Source organism: Gymnoscopelus braueri (assembly GCF_963280865.1).
Source record: "Gymnoscopelus braueri genome assembly, chromosome: 11".
NCBI lineage: Eukaryota > Metazoa > Chordata > Actinopteri > Myctophiformes > Myctophidae > Gymnoscopelus > Gymnoscopelus braueri.
The window spans coordinates 3,839,491-3,858,540 of record NC_137613.1 but is presented as its reverse complement, the minus strand read 5'-3'; the positions used below and the strand labels follow the sequence as shown (position 1 = coordinate 3,858,540).

The 19,050-nt window shown below is 39.0% G+C and overlaps 2 protein-coding genes across 8 annotated transcripts; both read right to left on the bottom strand.

Annotated features, from left to right (window-relative positions):
- Nucleotides 1–4,409: 4,409 nt before the first annotated feature.
- On the bottom strand, nt 4,410–6,298 carry LOC308095045 (intraflagellar transport protein 46 homolog). The gene has a single exon (XM_080441967.1). It carries the CDS (start codon nt 6,188–6,190, stop codon nt 5,906–5,908), a length of 285 nt encoding a protein of 94 aa, XP_080298093.1. The 5' UTR covers nt 6,191–6,298; the 3' UTR covers nt 4,410–5,905.
- Nucleotides 6,050–17,977, bottom strand: LOC308095034 (uncharacterized protein). 7 transcript variants are annotated; one of them, XR_013934016.1, is made up of 11 exons: nt 17,837–17,977; nt 14,350–14,412; nt 10,929–11,038; nt 10,368–10,465; nt 10,067–10,126; nt 8,712–8,771; nt 8,549–8,604; nt 8,381–8,442; nt 8,007–8,078; nt 7,141–7,170; nt 6,068–6,170 (listed from the first exon to the last, which is right to left on the bottom strand). XR_013934016.1 is itself a non-coding variant. In XM_080441949.1 (9 exons), the coding sequence occupies exons 1-8, from the start codon at nt 17,948–17,950 to the stop codon at nt 8,395–8,397; spliced, it is 609 nt and encodes a 202-aa protein (XP_080298075.1). In that variant the 5' UTR covers nt 17,951–17,977; the 3' UTR covers nt 6,077–6,170; nt 8,381–8,394. The 7 variants fall into 7 exon arrangements, 1 of the variants encoding a protein (XP_080298075.1); XR_013934012.1 differs by lacking the exon at nt 7,141–7,170 and having other exon boundaries at nt 6,050–6,170; nt 8,381–8,440; nt 8,525–8,604; XR_013934013.1 differs by lacking the exon at nt 7,141–7,170 and having other exon boundaries at nt 6,050–6,170.
- Between the last annotated feature and the right edge of the window lie 1,073 nt (nt 17,978–19,050).

Genomic DNA, 19,050 nt, shown 5'->3' with positions numbered 1-19,050 from the left:
ATGGTGACACAGCCCTATAGTTTATAGTGTTCAGGTGTGATCCAGGTACGTACCGTGTGGGGTCTCCCGCCGCGTGGTTGAAGATAGCTGGTATTAATAGAGCCGCGTAGGTTGTATGGCACCACGTCCCGAGCACCGTACGCCTTGTATCTCGGACGGAGAGCGTGCGTTGGCACCGTTATACGTTTCAGCTCTCGGGGCTCGTTGCTGCGTCGACTCCATCGAGGTTCCATCTTCAAGCCCCTTGTCCTGAGTTACAGACACTCTATTACCAGCTATCTCCTGATGACTCCATCCATCCAGGACCTTCACTGTAGAACTCATACAGCGAGTCAAACGCTGAGTCATAGCTAGAAGCCATGACTCAGCGTTTTTAACTCACTGTATGAAGTAGATTTAGTCCACTCTGCTGAAGGTCACCCTCATGATTAACCTGCAAGACACAGATATACACAAACATTACATTTAAAATATTGCAAAATAATAACAATAATAATAATATTTAATTTCAAATGCATTTAGTTATACATAAGTTAACTTTATGAACTTAAATACAAATACATTGGACATAAAGTCATTAAACTGATAATATAGACTGAAGTAATTAAAACGGGTCATGATTGCATGTGTGGAATTGTGACAGCTGAAATCCATAATATATCACTATTAACCTGCGGGCCGCATTAAGTGAAGGTGAGGGCCGCATGTGGCCCTCGGGCCGCATGTGGCCCTCGGGCCGCCAGTTGCCCATGTATGCTATAGTGTTAAGTATACGTTTGTTGTTGTCGGGCAGAAACCTCTCGTCCAATAAACTACAGCGTCGCATAAAAGCTTCAACAGTAGCAGATCTACAAGCTTGAAAGGCACAAAGCAACACGCTTTGAGCTTGTAGATCTGATACTTTTGCCATTTTTGAATCCTGAAAAGTAACAGTTTTGGACATTCTGAGGTTTCCTCCCGATAGAGACCATATTATAGTTTCATCTTAACAATTCAATGGGCTTTATTGGCATGAGAAAACATACGTTTACATTGCCAAAGCAGAAAGCACAATACAGCAATACAGCAATACAAGACTCAGATTTCAGATTTCAAGACTCAGATTTCTTGTTATCGATTTTGATATCGATATTTAGTTTAGATTACTTATTCTCCTGCCTGGGTGTTATTTATCTTATGTTACAATTTAGCTCAGTTTAATCTCTATCCTTAGGCTTTTACATTTGTTTTGTTCTAGATATTTTATGAAAAGTATGAAATGTGCAAAGTGCTGTACAAATAAAGTTTCATTATTATTATTATGATCCTATCTACAGTGGTGGAAAAAGTACTCAAATGTTTTACTTAAGTAAAAGTATCAATACTGCAATGTAGAAGTACTGTTACAAGTGAAAGTCCGGAATTCAAAATGTACTTGAGTAAAAGTAAAATAAGTATTGGTATCAAAATATACTTAAAGTACCAAAAGTAAAAGCACTATAATGTTTGAAAATAGCAGATCTACAAGCTCGATGCGACGCGTTGTAGATCAGTTATTTGTAGATCGGCTATTTTCAAATAGCCTAGGTATAAAATAGGGCTGAAGTGGTTAATGTATGTTTTATAATCTATTAATGTATACTGAAAAGTAGCTAGTAACTACATTTTCAAATAATTGTAGTGGAGTAAAAGTGCAATATTTGCCTCTGAAATGTAGTGGAGTAGAAGTAAAAGTATTGAATTTGGAAATACTCAAATAATGTACAAATACCTCAAAATGTTACTTAAGTACATTACTTAAGTAAACTTACTTAGTTACTTTCCACCATCCACCACTGCCTATCTATGACATTCTTGAACTCTCCAAAAAATAGTGTTTGGAGTTAGTTCCATGTTAAAGTCTCAAACTACATCTCCATAAATGTATGCATTCAATTCAAAATGTAAATATAAAGTGTTCATCCCAAAGCTACAGATGTTATCCCACCATACGGACTCTTTATGTTCAATAATATTCCGTATTATTCAATGAATAAATGTTTCAATCTGGTCTGTCTGAACATCACTGTATGGGTTGTAAGCGGCGCTGTTGCAGCAGGTGAACGCCGGTATTACACCCCATGAAGTCCTGTTAATACAATGACGTTCATCCACAGACTGGATTAAAACACGTATTTATTAAACTATACTGAATATTAACTGAACACCAACACCCCGTATGTACGGATAACATATGTAGCTTTAAGATAATCACTTTATATTTACAATGTATACATAAATGTAGACGCACGAGCCTTAAACACAGAACTACAAACTATTTTGGAAAGTGGCGCTGTTGCAGCAGGTGAACACAGGTATTACACTCCATGTAAATGTGGAAATAGAACGGCGTTCCGACACACGGGATTAAAACACGGCTTTATTAAAATTGTACGCGATATTACGGAACACAACCGACCCGTATGAACGGGTAACATCAGTGTCTTTGGGTTGAAACACTTTATGTGTTGGATTGGGTTCATTTATGGGGATTTATGAGCCGTTTAAAACTACCAACAAACATCAGACTCGATCATCATAAATACAATCCCTGACCGTCTTGATCCAAAGTTTAAATAGATTTATCAACGCACATTAATGTATATATGGCGGGGTTAGATCTACAAACCCCCTCACAGTGAGAGTGGTTTAAGATTTAAACTTTAGGTGACAATTTAGTTGCGATCATTTGGAACAAATGTTTGTTTGATGATAGCCTTGGATCAAGACTATAATAGATGAATTTAATCGATTTAGACATTTGCATATTATATCTATGAGGTAAAGTCAAGACTCGATAAAAATGACTAGTTTGATGCATTTTCTCCCTCGGTTATAAAACACAATATTTCACATAGGCCTATTTGTCCATGTTTGGTGTCATACTAATTCACAGTCCTAGAACACCTCGAATGCTTAAAGAATAATAGTGTTAAATATTGGTGGATAAAAACGTGTCATGTTGATATAAATCAAACATCAGCTTACCTTCTACAGAGCACAGTGTCGCGTCGCAAAACAAACTTTTCAAATCAAGCAGCAGTGGTGCGCCTGCGTCCAATTTAAACCCGTATTCACATCCGGCTACTGGATCTGGTATGTTGAACACGTTCACCTTACACGGACGCACCATTTCCGTTTCCGTTTTTGTGACCGGATCTTCAACCTGCAGAGTGAATTGATCCCCAGACTCCTTTCTTTCAGTCATCAACACTAAACTACCCTGTGTGGAGTCAATAAGCCACAAAAGCCACGTTTTATACTTTGGATATTCAAAAATATCAGATATACAAGCTCACAGCGCGTCACTTCGTGTCGCGCTGTGAGCTTGTAGATCTTTTGAAATGTTTTGAAAAATCTCGAAAATGTTTGAATAATGTTAATCTCTTAACATAAATCTTCTCTTCTGGGGGTCCCTGGCACAACATATTTTCAGATGGGGGTCCGTGGCCAAATGCATACATTAATTTGGGGGTCCTTGATATGAAAAAGTTTGAGAACAACTGATTTATAGATCCATAATAATCTCCAGACACATGTAGTGTCTGCTCATCCAAACAGCAGTTTTCCAGTCTGTCATGACTGTTACTGGAGTATTTAAAATATTCAGTACTTTTACTTCTACTCCACTACAGAGGCAAATATTGTACTTTTACTCCACTACAATTATTTGACAACTTTAGTTAGTTACTTTGCAGATATAAATTATTATATTTTAAAACACTATTTTATACATAGGCTAGCCTAGTTTATTTGGTTCTTGTGTTTTAAACACAGCGAAAGGTTCATGTGTTAGATGTTGTAAGAGTTTGTTGTGGCCTTCAGGATACTTAAGGGACCAGAGTACCCGTGTACCTGTCAAACTACTTCAAAAGAGTGAGAAATGCCCACGGGCACACCACCAGAGGAAGCTCCACAGATCTCATTCCCCCCAGATTTGGCGCAAACATGCATGGGGATGAATTCATTCTACTATTATGCCACCAAAATGTGGAATGTCCCACAGTACCACCACTAGACATCACAAAGTGTGACCCTGAGTACCCTCCTTGAAAACCGCCATAAAAGTGCACTTGTCCAATTTACAATACTTTTACTTCTAATCCATTACATCTCAGCAGCAAATATAATACTTTTACTCCACTACAATTATTGGACAACTTTAGTTACTAGTTACTTTATAGATTTAAAATCTATAAAGTATCTAGATCTACAAGCTCACAATTGTGAGCTTGTAGATCTGCTATTTTCAAAAAGATTTGTATACATTTGAAACCTGAAATGGGACATATTCTGCATAATGAGTACTTTCTACTTTTGGTACTTTAAGCACATTTTGATACCAATACTTTTGTACTTTTAAGCAAATTTTGAATTCTGTACTTGTAACAGAGTATTTCCAGATTGCAGTATTGATACTTTTACTCAAGTAAAAAAAGTGAGAACTTTTTCCACCACTGCTTGCAAGTTGTTGCAACTGGACCTAGAGCAGTCTTCTAGCTTGTCAAAAGATATCACCCCCACTGTTTGTTTCTGTAAATATACCTTTATTGCTCACAGTATTGATCATATAGTTTTGTGTGTCTTTATATGTCTTGATGAACTGAATACACAGGACCACAATGGAAACAAGCCCTCTGAGCTTTTTGTGTTATCCTTTTAGCATCATTGTATAACTGTACCGCTGTACTTTTTGCAAATTGTTAAATAAGTATTCAATCAATCAAACAAAAACATCGAACAGAAAATATACAACCACACGGAAAGATTTAAGATTATTATACTCTCAGGACGTAGTGAAGTCCATGTGATGTGTGAGTAAAGATATAAGATTATTATACTCTCAGGACGTAGTGAAGTCCATGTGATGTGTGAGTAAAGATATAAGATTATTATACTCTCAGGAAGTAGTGAAGTCCATGTGATGTGTAAGTAAAGATATAATATCATTATACTCTCAGGACGTAGTGAAGTCCATGTGATGCGTGAGTAAAGATATAAGATCATTATACTCTCAGGACGTAGTGAAGTCCATGTGATATGTGAGTAAAGATTTAAGATTATTATACTCTCAGGACGTAGTGAAGTCCATGTGATGCGTGAGTAAAGATATAAGATTATTATACTCTCAGGACGTAGTGAAGTCCATGTGATGCGTGAGTGTTCCCAGAAAGATTGCTAAAACGTTTGATAGTTTCTGAAACGTTTTGCTTGAACAAGATGGCCCTCATTTATCAACGCGGTGTATTTATCAATATATCCTGACTTTGACTTTAGCATTCGGCCCGCTCAGATCTCATGACAGGTCGGAGGCAGTTGTTGACGTTGGCTATAAAATATAACATTTTATTAACTAATTTAAACAAACTGCTTTAACAGCCATTCAGATAAGATTGCAGATCTGGCTGCATTGGCTATTTGAAAATAGCAGATTTACATATATATCCTGGGTTGAGGATATAAACCCGACGCTCCAAACCTTTGACCAGCAGAGGTTATTCTTCATGCTGTGGATTCATTTGGGCCACCGCGGGAGATCGGACATTTACACTCCAACACACACCTGCCTTCATCCATTAATGTTTATAATTCATTCATCAATGATCACTCCATAAACGTTCACATTATTATTACTGACTTGCCTGCTATCTCTCAATTTAACGTGGCTTCACCGCAGCCCGTGACTCAAATGTACGCTAGGATTGGCTGTATAGGATCGCTTGATAAATGCCACTTGGACGTTGGCCTACGGGCAAAAAATAAGCCGTTTTTACGCTCCATTGATAAATGAGGGCCAGTGTGTTTGAAATGGTGAAGGAGAGTTCTTAAACTCCTGGTAGAGGGTGAACAGGTGTGACAGTGTGTTTGAAATGGTGAAGGAGAGTTCTTAAACTCCTGGTAGAGGGTGAACAGGTGTGACAGTGTGTTTGAAGTGGTGGGAGTTCTTAAACTCCTGGTACAGGGTGAACAGGACGCGCAGAGACTGGACTGGGTTCTTGTAGACGGGGACGTCCAGCAGACCACACACCACGTCCACGTAGTCCTTCAGCTTGCAGTCCAGGTTGGCCCCCGGCAGACCCACGGGCCCCAGCAGCTCCTCCAGCTGGGGGGGCCACTCCTGCATCAGGCTGTCGATGTCCGGCATGGAGCGGCTGGAAGCAACAGAAAACATTAAGTTTTACTAGACCATACCCGTCGGGGGGGATATGAGCACCCAAAGTGCATCATGGTCCCGCTTGTTTCACGGATGTGGCAACACCGGCGCTTGTTGCACGCACATGATTTGGCAACCCGGGAGCCAGCGAACACCAAAACGCTAATAAACAGCTGACATTTGGGGAAAGCGGAAAACGGGCTCCGGTGTTCCGTGCACATGGTAATGGTCAATGGCTGTGTGCAAATGCAGAGCAATTGCTCCAGACACTGAGGAGAACTGGACAGAAGAGTTGTTGGGGACGCACGCCCAGACCGACAGACAGACAGACAGACAGACAGACAGACAGACAGACAGACAGACAGACAGACAGACAGACAGACAGACAGACAGACAGACAGACACGACAGACAGACGCACAGAACTTTGTAGAATTATAGGAGGATTCATCACTTCCTCATGCAGGTACAAGAAGCAAAATACAATTATGTTGAGGTTCCACAAAGTACTGTGACTACAACATACAATGACACATGTCAAAACACCCATAGTAATGCTATGGATAACATCTGTACCTGTAATGATACAATGCTATGGTAACATCTGTACCTGTAATGATACAATGCTATGGTAACATCTGTACCTGTAATGATACAATGCTATGGATAACATCTGTACCTGTAATGATACAATGCTATGGTAACATCTGTACCTGTAATGATACAATGCTATGGATAACATCTGTACCTGTAATGATACAATGCTATGGATAACATCTGTACCTGTAATGATACAATGCTATGGATAACATCTGTACCTGTAATGATACAATGCTATGGATAACATCTGTACCTGTAATGATACAATGCTATGGTAACATATGTACATGTAATGATACAATGCTATGGTAACATATGTACCTGTAATGATACAATGCTATGGGTACATCATTATATTGTATATCGTACCTGTAATGCACTGTGGCTGGAGTCTTGGATCTGTGGAGATCTCTCTCTCTCTCTCTCTCTCTCTCTCTCTCTCTCTCTCTCTCTCTCTCTCTCTCTCTCTCTCTCTCTCTCTCTCTCTCTCTCTCTCTCTCTCTCTCTCTCTCTCTCTCTCTCTCTCTCTCTCTCTCTCTCTCTCTCTCTCTCTCTCTCTCTCTCTCTCTCTCTCTCTCTCTCTCTCTCCCCTGACAATATCGTAGAGACAGTTTGTTTATTTTTGGACCACAATTCTTATATGAGACGATTCTAAGATGACCCAATGTTATTCTCCATAGAGAAATGACTTTAGGACCCAGGGGATGAACGAGTGACGTCAGGACTTCTGTACTCTATGTTAGGGGTCTTCAACAGGGGGTCCTCAGAGCTACTATAGGGGGTCCGTCAAATATTTGTGTGATAGGATTTAGTTTCTTTACATTAACCACAACCCTATAGAATTCCTTTTCTGAGAGGCGTTGCGAGGCGTTGAGAGCTTGTAGATCGGCTATTTTTGGCAAAGAGGCTATAGGTGTAGAGGTAAAAAAGAGCAGACTAAGTAAAAAAAAAAAAAAAATCTGAAACACAATTTTATACAATATAGAGTAGGGGGTCCCTGCTTCATCTCTCTCTCAGCTAGGGGGTCCTTGGCCTGAAAACGTTGAAGACCCCTGCTCTATAGTTTGGGAGTAGCAACACAACCTGATGTTGCAGCATATTGTTGTCAACTACCACAGCATGTCTGAACACAACATCTGCATTGTAAGTCCTATTAATATGTCAAATAGTATTCACTGAGTTCTGTGTCCCCGTCTCTCTAAACGTTAGTGCAGTGAAACAGTAGGGTATCATACCAGTACTTGTACTTGCTCGCTGTGGGGCCTGGAGCTGGTGGTAACGGGCAGCACCACATCCTGACATCCCAGCTGAAACACACAGTAGGAAATGCACAAGCCAGTGAAGTTATTAGCATATGACACTATTGTAACCGCCCATGTAAGGAAATGATTGATTTCCTTTCAGCTGATCCCTAGATGTAATGCATTGCTCTGACCCAGGGATAAAATAAAGGGATGAAAGCTAAAGGCACCGTCCTAATTTACACTTTCATCAGAAACGTCATAAAGATAATGTGATAAAACACACATGACACAACACAGATGTTTAAACATATATATATACATACAGAATATTATGTTATGTGACTGCTGACTGTTTGATAACTCACCATTATGAACTTGCTCAGGTGGTGATTACAGGTAGTTGCCATAGGTGCCAGTAAGCAGATCTACAAAGGGCCAATGGAAAACAAGTTGTGACTAAATGTATACAGAGTGCTCCATCTAAAAGCATGGTGTTCTACTACACATACTTATTATTGTGACATAACATTCCTTGCAAGTTGTGAGGGTGGAGTTTTGTAGTGAGCTGGAGTTGATCTTGGTATTATATCTGAAATGCAACACATTTTAATTTAGATAACATGTCTTCTGTTGCATGCATGATGCCAGCTCGCTCCTCACAAGAACAAACACACATGATAATATGGGTTCACTTACTGTTATTTGGATCAGGAGACAGCAAATTGTTTAAATAGCCAAAGCTGCCATTCAATGAATCTAAAAAGGTAAACCAGCCAGTGTGAGAATTGAAGATACTGCAAATTGTGTTTAAACAGTTATCCAGTTGATGTTTTAGCATTGATAGCAGGGTTTCCGCTAGGCATTTTTTGGGCCGGCCACCATGGCCGGCAGGATTACATTTTACCGGCCAAAGAATAAATTTACCGGCCATATATTATAATTAACGTCACATGCGCGTTTGCACTGCATACATGCACCCAACTGATCATTACACCATGTTACTTTAGAGCTGCGCTTCTTTCCACTTTATCACAGATGCAATCTGTTCCTGTTTTTATAGATAACTAAATTATATGATCTGATATATCATGCAGAGATGTCGCTTGCCAAAAATGAAATGAATAAAGTGGGCATGAGTGAACTGCTGCGCAACAAATACCACCCGCTCGCCCAAAAACACAGTCGCCCCGGGGAAAATCCGGCTGTATTCGACTGGTATTCCTAAACATCAGTAAACTATGCCTAAACCTAACCTTATTCCTAATCTTAACCTCAGTAAAACTATACCTAATCCTAAACCTATTTCTACCCTTATCCTCAGTAAAACAAATACAAGAATACAAGAACCGCTGGTCCGCCTGAAAAATGGGGGGGAGGGTGTTTTGGGGCGAGCTGCGGCAGAGCCTTTCCATGCGAGACACCGTCGCCCAACTTTCACCACTTTATCCAATGCAGACAGACAGTCACTGTGCTTGCATAATATCCACGACCCACACGTGTTCGGGTCCCTTTATCGACAATTGGGTCCGGTTTGGTTCAGATTCTATCACCTCGGAAAATCCCGGTTCTGTTTATCAACACACGCGAGCGAACCACGCTGGCTGATGAGGAGGAGACACAGCTGTGTCTATCAGCTGTTTTGTGGCATATCAAAAATAGCACACATACAAGCTCACAACGCGGCGCGTTGCAACGAGCTGTGAGCTTGTAGCTCTGATATTTTCAATGAGCGACACCATAGTACAACGAATAGGCGAATCTACTACTGCAGTGCGCAGCAGCAGCAGAGCAGGCTGTCGGGAATTAAACCACAGTCAGATCATGATAAAAACTTTAAATTATTATGATTTTAATGGTTGTTTGTAGTTGTAGCCAACTACTTTATCCAAATAATAATATTAACAATAGGCAGCTAAAATAGCCTAATAACACCATTTTCCCAACCGGCCACGGTGGGCGGTGGTGTTTATAATTACCGGCCAATTAAAACTTTTACCGGTCAATGGCCGGCAAATACCGGCTAACGGAATCCCTGATTGATAGCAACATACCATTCATTTCCTGGTCTGGGGACCGCACAGTTCGAGGCTTGCTGGATGTTGGTGTCTCTCCTACAACATAATTTAGTTGGCATAATGTCATTCACAATGTATTTATTTTGGGCTAAAACTATATAAGCTGACTGCAACCAATGCACAAGCCCGGTGTTGTAATCAAATGGTCAGTTTTTTGTTGGTACAAAGTCAGACATATGTAATTAGTTTTTAACTGTGTCACAGTGATCACAGGGCTTTATATTGTCCAGTTCCAAGAGTGCCTATATAAAATAAATGCATTGCATTGTGTCAATACCTGGGAAACCCACTTCAGGTGGTTTGGCAAACCGTCTTCTTTTAACATCGTCACTCGATTGGTCATCAGAGTCTGAGTGCTCATACTGGGGATTTGGCCTAAAGAATACAATATACAGAATGTAGTCATACTATGTTAATTAACCACGTCTACAGTCTGAATACATAGGACCACAATGGAAACAAGACATCAGGCCTTTTTGTGTTATACTTTTAGCATTACTTGTGTAGTTGTACCGCTGTACTAGTTGCAAATTGTTAACAAAGTATTCAATAAATGATACCTTGAACAATACCTACACATCACCAATGCTGCTCCAACACCCTAGTGTGAGCTGATCTGTGATTGGTCTAGCATGAGGCAAGCCGTTATCATGAGCCAATGTCAGCTGAGCTGTGTGGTTAGCTGAATCCATGTGGTAGCATAAGCTGAGCTGTGATTGGTGTGATGGCATGGTGATAGAAATAAGGAGAGAGGTACAGACTAACCCTAGACAGCAGGCCCTGTCAGGGCCACGCTGAGGGGAGAGAGAAAAGAGAAAGAAAAGAGTGATCACTATACCTGGATCTTCTTTTCTGCCGTAGTTCTCCTTCGTCCTCAGGTTCTATGTGGGAGGTTGGACACATTGTTGAGGTGTACTTGGTCTCTCGTCGCTTAGCTTCATCAAAGGTCTCAAAAGAGCACAGGGAAAATGACCATTAACATGACAGTCCAGTGTTGAAGCAAAACATATAGAATACTTGGTTTAGTTTGTTACAAATGTAATTGTACTGTAAATTAACTCTCTCAGTGCCACGCCCCGAGATATCCCGAGTTTTTCCCGAGTACCCTCAGTGCCAGCAAGAGAAATCCCGAGTTTTTACTTTTGACTGTGGTCGCGCTATACTGTTTATTTTTCATGATCACTTTCGCTTCCTGACTCCTTCAGACTCATTGGGTTCCGGTTTCATGACGCAGATTCCGTTTCCGGTTCAAATTTTTTTCCCGCGATCATTTTTGGCCAGAATAGGGAAAGTCACGGTTTTTCACACGGTATAAAAAACAAACGGAGAGGTCCACGTCTACTCTCTTTGGTCTGGGTGACGATCAGTCATCGTAGTCGTGTATCACATCGTAATTTAGCCCGATCAACGATTGTCAAAAATGTCAACATCCGGTTATGACCGGATATGACGTGAGCCTGTTTGGGAGGGGGCGAGTGAGCCAGCGAGATCATCAATGTGTCGATTTATTGCTCTCTACTGGTAGAACTGTATTATGGGTTTAAAACCCCAATCAGATCATTTATTTGAATGAAAAATTAAAAAATTAAAAAAAACGCAAATTGCTGGCACTGGGGGAGTACTTTATGAAAATACTCTTGGCACTGAAAGAGTTAACCGTGACATCCCTATTCTGGTCATGTAGGTGAACATGCTTGAAAATAAGCAAACGTTCTGCAAAAATAGCTGATCTACAAGCTCCTAATGTGTCACATTGTGAGCTTCCTAGATGTATACATACTGTATGTGTTGCACAGATTACTCACCACAGGTAATAATGGGGGGGTGATATCGGTCATTGCACCTACTCCTACGGGCTGGGGGGGGGGGGGGGGGGCACCTGTCAGCGGGGAGTGTTGGGCGGGAGGAGTAGGACGAAGGCTCTACGTCCTCCTGGTGGAGGCTCCTCACTGGCAGGTGAGTCAGTAGGATACGACAGCAGTGACAACACAGACATGTGTGAGGAGAGGAATTAATTGGCTTAACGACTAAATTGGGGAGAAAAAGGGGTAAAAAATAATTGGCTACTCTAAATCTATAGGAAAAATAACTGTAAAATAAGTGTACAGGTAGTCAGAGATGCTGGTAAACTCAAACATGACAAACGTGAAAGAACCTCTTTTACTATACCAACGTGATAGTACTCTTTTACTATACCAACGTGATAGTACTCTTTACTATACCAACGTGATAGTACTCTTTACTATACCAACGTGATAGTACTCTTTTACTATACCAACGTGATAGTACTCTTTACTATACCAACGTGATAGTACTCTTTACTATACCAACGTGATAGTACTCTATTACTATACCAACGTGATAGTACTCTTTTACTATACCAACGTGATAGTACTCTTTTACTATACCAACGTGATAGTACTCTTTACTATACCAACGTGATAGTACTCTTTTACTATACCAACGTGATAGTACTCTTTTACTATACCAACATGATAGTACTCTTTACTATACCAACGTGATAGTACTCTTTTACTATATCAACGTGATAGTACTCTTTTACTATACCAACGTGATAGTACTCTTTTACTATACCAACGTGATAGTACTCTTTTACTATACCAACGTGATAGTACTCTTTTACTATACCAACGTGATAGTACTCTATTACTATACCAACGTGATAGTACTCTTTAACTATACCAACGTGATAGTACTCTTTAACTATACCAACGTGATAGTACTCTTTAACTATACCAACGTGATAGTACTCTTTTACTATACCAACGTGATAGTACTCTTTTACTATACCAACGTGATAGTACTCTTTAACTATACCAACGTGATAGTACTCTTTTACTATACCAACGTGATAGTACTCTTTTACTATACCAACGTGATAGTACTCTTTTACTATACCAACGTGATAGTACTCTTTTACTATACCAACGTGATAGTACTCTTTTACTATACCAACGTGATAGTACTCTTTTACTATACCAACGTGATAGTACTCTTTTACTATACCAACGTGATAGTACTCTTTTACTATACCAACGTGATAGTACTCTTTTACTATACCAACGTGATAGTACTCTTTTACTATACCAACGTGATAGTACTCTTTTACTATACCAACGTGATAGTACTCTTTTACTATACCAACGTGATAGTACTCTATTACTATACCAACGTGATAGTACTCTTTTACTATACCAACGTGATAGTACTCTTTTACTATACCAACGTGATAGTACTCTTTTACTATACCAACGTGATAGTACTCTTTTACTATACCAACGTGATAGTACTCTTTTACTATACCAACGTGATAGTACTCTTTTACTATACCAACGTGATAGTACTCTTTTACTATACCAACGTGATAGTACTCTTTTACTATACCAACGTGATAGTACTCTTTTACTATACCAACGTGATAGTACTCTTTTACTATACCAACGTGATAGTACTCTTTAACTATACCAACGTGATAGTACTCTTTTACTATACCAACGTGATAGTACTCTTTTACTATACCAACGTGATAGTACTCTTTTACTATACCAACGTGATAGTACTCTTTTACTATACCAACGTGATAGTACTCTTTTACTATACCAACGTGATAGTACTCTTTAACTATACCAACGTGATAGTACTCTTTAACTATACCAACGTGATAGTACTCTCTCCCTTCAGTTTTAGTGGTAGGCACATGTTTTTGCGTTCCAAGCAATGTTCTTCCATCTTTGGGAAGGGAGGGGTGAAATATCTTCAAGATGGACAGCAAAGAGGATAGTGCAACCAGAGAGACTGAATAGGATGTTGCCCAATATGTTAAACTTATCATGAGTAAATCTTCATTATGTTCATCACTGTCAGAGTCATTTTCAGATTCAATCTTGTCAGCCCCATCTATACTTTCAAAATGAAAATGTGGTGAAGCCTTTGAGGTTTTGGAGTTGATATTTTCACTCTGATCACTGATAATTAGTGGTCGGTTTATTGGCAAATCTGATGTAGTTGGTAAAGCATCTAGCAGGCACTCAGAAGAGGTTGTGACAGGAGTTGTGCTCTCTAAACAGTGAAGGATTGTATTTGCATTAGCAGCAGCAGTTACATTATATTCAATGAGGATATCCTGCTCTGTCTCTCTCACTAATTTGTTGACTTTACGTCTTTTAGCCCAATAAGATGACATTATCTTAAGAGTGATGAGGTGCTGTAGTCACTGTACATAAATTGTGCCTAATTACTTGGCTGTAATGGACTGAGTCTTCCTTCTCCAATTCTGCTCGTCTGGAAAGTGGTACGTGATCCTGAAGATGGGAAAAGAAAAGAAAAGGTCCAAATTAATGTGCTGCAATATCACTGCAAATAATTGTTGCAATAAAACAAAATTCAGTACATACATCTTCTGTAGTGTTAAAAAAATAGATGAAGTGTCAGGGATTGTCATGAATTTAAAGGTAGTAAAACATCCTTGAAACCTGCACAGTCTAATGCAATGGTTCCCAAAACAGTGTGAGAGAATCCAGGTGTGCTTGTATCATGTATTTGACAAGGCAGCACACATTATGCAATATATAAAACTATTTATGAATTATTATTATCTATATCAGCACTCATTTCCCACTAGAGACACATTCTAAATCCTAAAAAACAAAAACAAAAAAAGACTAGCTGTATTTTAAAGTCAATACCGCCCCCATCTGGCAGAGTCATGTTATACATTTGTCAAATATAGTATTTGTCAAAATACTTCCAAAATGTTAATGCAGTCCATGATCATAACACCAGAGGCAGCTCCACAAATCATGTTCAACCCAGATTTGGCTCAACTAAGGGAATGAACTCGTTCTCAAGCTATTCATCAAAAATGTGGAATGCCCTACCAAAAGGAGTAAAGGAGTGTAAAACCCTACTCACTTTCAAAACTACCCTAAAGATACACCTTCAGGAGGCTGCAATTCGAAAATGCCCCCTGTCTAAGTCTTAACCTACCCCCCCTACCCCCCCCCCCCCCTCCTTCATTTTCCTCTTTTGTATATATATATATATATTTTATTCCTCTCTTCATACCAGTAACCTGAAAGCTGATTGTATGACATTCTGTATAGTAGTGTGTATATCTGTCTGCCACTTATATGTCATCATGATTTGTGTGCATGGGGATCTCATCTTAAACAAGCTTAGTGCTTAATGAGAGTTCCAGTTTAGTAGACCTTGTATTGTGAATTTGTACTTCCATGTACTGTTATTGCAAACGCGGAAGAAGCCGCGCCTCCGACCAAGTGGAGCTTACTATGTAACTCTGCTTGGGTTGTGAGTGTGTGTCTCCGTGTGTGTCTCCGTGTGTGTCTCTGTGTTCATGCACTGCCTAGTAGAGGGCCAGAGGGCGCCAGAGTGCAGGAATTTAGACACAGCCTGCAACACACACACACACACACACACACACACACACACACACACACACACACACACACACACACACACACAAGTCCGTAAATACACAATATATTCGAGCTGCGTTCGCTTCCAGCGTTCGCGCGTCTTACGTGTGTACTGTCATGTACTATTCTCATGTCTTTCTAAATAAACTACATCAATCAATCAATCACATGTGTGCCTTGACACAAAATCTTGTTAACCCACATGGTTTAATGTAAGCCAATACATTAGCCCTACAACACAAACGTATTCATTTTTACTATCAGAAGGCCTATTGCAATACATCAGCTGGTACTGTAATACTTGGTTTGTGGTCATTTAGAAAACAGTGTCAACATCAGACCGGGAAACTAATCTGTGTCATTTTAGATTTATTTGGCTATTGAAAAATAGCAGATATACAAGCTCATAGCGCATCTGCTATTTATTTTTTTATTCGTGAAAATGTAAGCACATCTTTCAATATATATTTCTAAAAGCAAAAATGTTTAACTCAAATCCTTGCTTCTGGGGGGGGGGGCTTGAAACAAAATATATACATCAGCCGTTCTAAAACTTTTTCATGTCAAGGACCCCCAAAATGATTTGTGTGGCCACGGTCCCCCATCTAAAAAAAAATGTTCTAGGGACCCCCAGAAGCAAAGTTGTTCGCTTTCAAAAATATATATATTCAAAGATTTGCCCAACTGTTCATGATTTTTCAAAAAATAGCAGATCTACAAGCTCATTTAATAACAAGGTGAAATGAGCTGAAATAACATTGCATAATTGTAATTTGGGTTGTAATTTGGATCAACATCAAGGTGAGTTTATTATTAATCTTAACTACATAAAATACCAGCGTAAACGAACGTCTAACTTTAATAAAATAAACGGGACCAATGCAGCCCAGTGGAATAGCCCTGAAACATGACCGTCATATCCTGACAGTCATGGATGAACTTCAACCTGGTGTTTGCACTTTCTCCATTTATCTCTTGTATATCTACATAAACGTTCAGATTTCAAATATAAAGTGTTTACCTCATGGCCACGGATATTACAATTATGTACGGGCCCTCAGAAGTACCCATATCTTCCGTATTGTTCAATAAAAAGCATTTTAATCCGATAGGTGTCAATTTTTCTCCGTATTTTCTCCATATGCTTTCAACTACGTGTGTATTGCACTCCGATACATTATAACTCTATGTGAAAATGGCCACCAATCGGATTAAAATGCTTTTTAATGAACAATACGGAACATGCGGGTACTTCTGAGGACCCGTACATAATTATAACATCTGTGGCCATGAGGTCAGCACTTTATATTTGAAATCTTAACGTTTATTATAGATCTATAATAATATTAAATAATGTATTGGTTATAGGTCTGGGGAACAGACCTATAATAATATTAAATAATGTATTGGTTATAGGTCTGGGGAACAGATCTATAATAATATTAAATAATGTATTGGTTCTAGGTCTGGGGAACAGACCTATAATAATATTAAATAATGTATTGGTTCTAGGTCTGGGGAACAGACCTATAATAATATTAAATAATGTATTGGTTCTAGGTCTGGGGAACAGACCCAGAACCCTTACGGTTCCACTTGTACACTCTCAGAGTTAAATTAATAAAAGGAGACACTGACGAATCTTCATAAATATTAAGCTTGAATAGCAGTGGTGGAAAAAGTACTCAAATGCTTTACTTAAGTAAAAATACCAATAGGCCTACTGCAATATAGAAATACTTTGTTACAAGTAAAAGTCCAGAATTCAAAATTTACTTGAGTAAAAGTACAAAAGTATTGGCATCAAAATGTACTTAAAGTACCAAAGTAAAAGCACTAAAATATTTGAAAATAGCAGATCTACAAGCTGACAACGCGTCGCGATGCGAAGCGTTGTGAGCTTGTAGATCGGCTATTTTCAAATAGTCTAGGTATAAAATAGGGCTGAAGTGGTTAATGTATGTTTTATGATAACATAATTTATATCTGAAAAGTAACTAGTAACTGAAGTTTTCAAATAGTTGTAGTGGAGTAAAAGTACAATATTTGCCTCTGAGATGTAATGGAGTAGAAGTAAAAGTATTGGAAATTGTAAATACTCAAGTCAAGTACAAATACCTCAACATTGTACTTAATTACACTTTGTTACAAGTTGATACATTACATTTCAACTTGTAACATCCGTGGCTCAGAGGTCAGCACTTTATATTTGAAATGTGAACGTTTATGTACATGTGAGAGTTCCATGACTCTTGTGACAGAGAGCGTCATGGTAACCATGGATACGTACTTGCCGGCTGCCGGTGGCTCCTCCTCCAACAGCGTCATCGCTCGTGACGTCGTTGAAGCGTCCAACGCCGCCACTATGGAAGTGTTTGGTTACATTCTGCGTTATTCCTCTCATGAGCGTGTTTTATCCTCTATGGTTTTATCATGTTCCTTTACACAGAGTCACCAACATGAGCGTGTTTTATCCTCTATGGTTTTATCATGTTCCTTTATTATCATGTTCCTTTACACAGAGTCACCAACATGGAGGAGGAAACAGTGTTTGATCCTCTATGGTTTTATCATGTTCCTTTACACACAGTCACCAACATGGAGGAGGAAACAGGAGACTATAACTTCACAGTGAGCACTAGTATCCATACTGTACATAGATATATATCTATACATACATTCATTCACTGCGATCAGCCATAACAACAACAAACTTCACCCGGAACCGGAAGTCACTATATCCCTTAACCCCCGCTCTTAAAGGGACAAGCCCTCTTTGTTGGCAGAATGTGTCTCGATGACTTTCGATGTTGGGTCACCACAGTACTTAAGTAAATGTACTTAGTTACTTTACACCACTGCTTGTTAGTTGACACAAATATATATATATATATATATATATATATATATATATATATATATATATATATATATATATATAATATATATATATATATATATTATATTACAACTAACGAACATATCAAGCATAAGCCCAAAACAATGCAGTGTTTTTTTTCTTCACAGAATTCAGTTCAGATAAAAGTAATATTCAAACTGACTGTAAAAGCGGGCAGAGAGAAAAGAGATCAATGCTAAATGACACGGGTGGATGGGACATACCACTAGGTTAAAATAGGACATTATGGGACATTTGGACTGCTCCACTCCTTGTAGTCTCTGTCCAAAGGTGACTTTTAGATGTTTTTGTCATTACGCACAAACTTAAGAAGATTTACACATAATAATATATATACATTTTTAAATCACAACCCATTGTCCTTAACATAATGGTGCTTTATTTAAAATGTGAGACCCCACTCCCATAAAATGCTCTCACCCAGAGTCTTCCAGTGATATTGTATAAAATTGTGTTTCAGAATTAATGTTATTTTTTACTTAGTCTGCTCTTTTTTCCCTCTACACCTATAGCCTCTTTGCCAAAAAAAATAGCAGATCTACAAGCCGGGCCCTCAACGCCTCGCAGCGTGAGGCGTTGAGAGC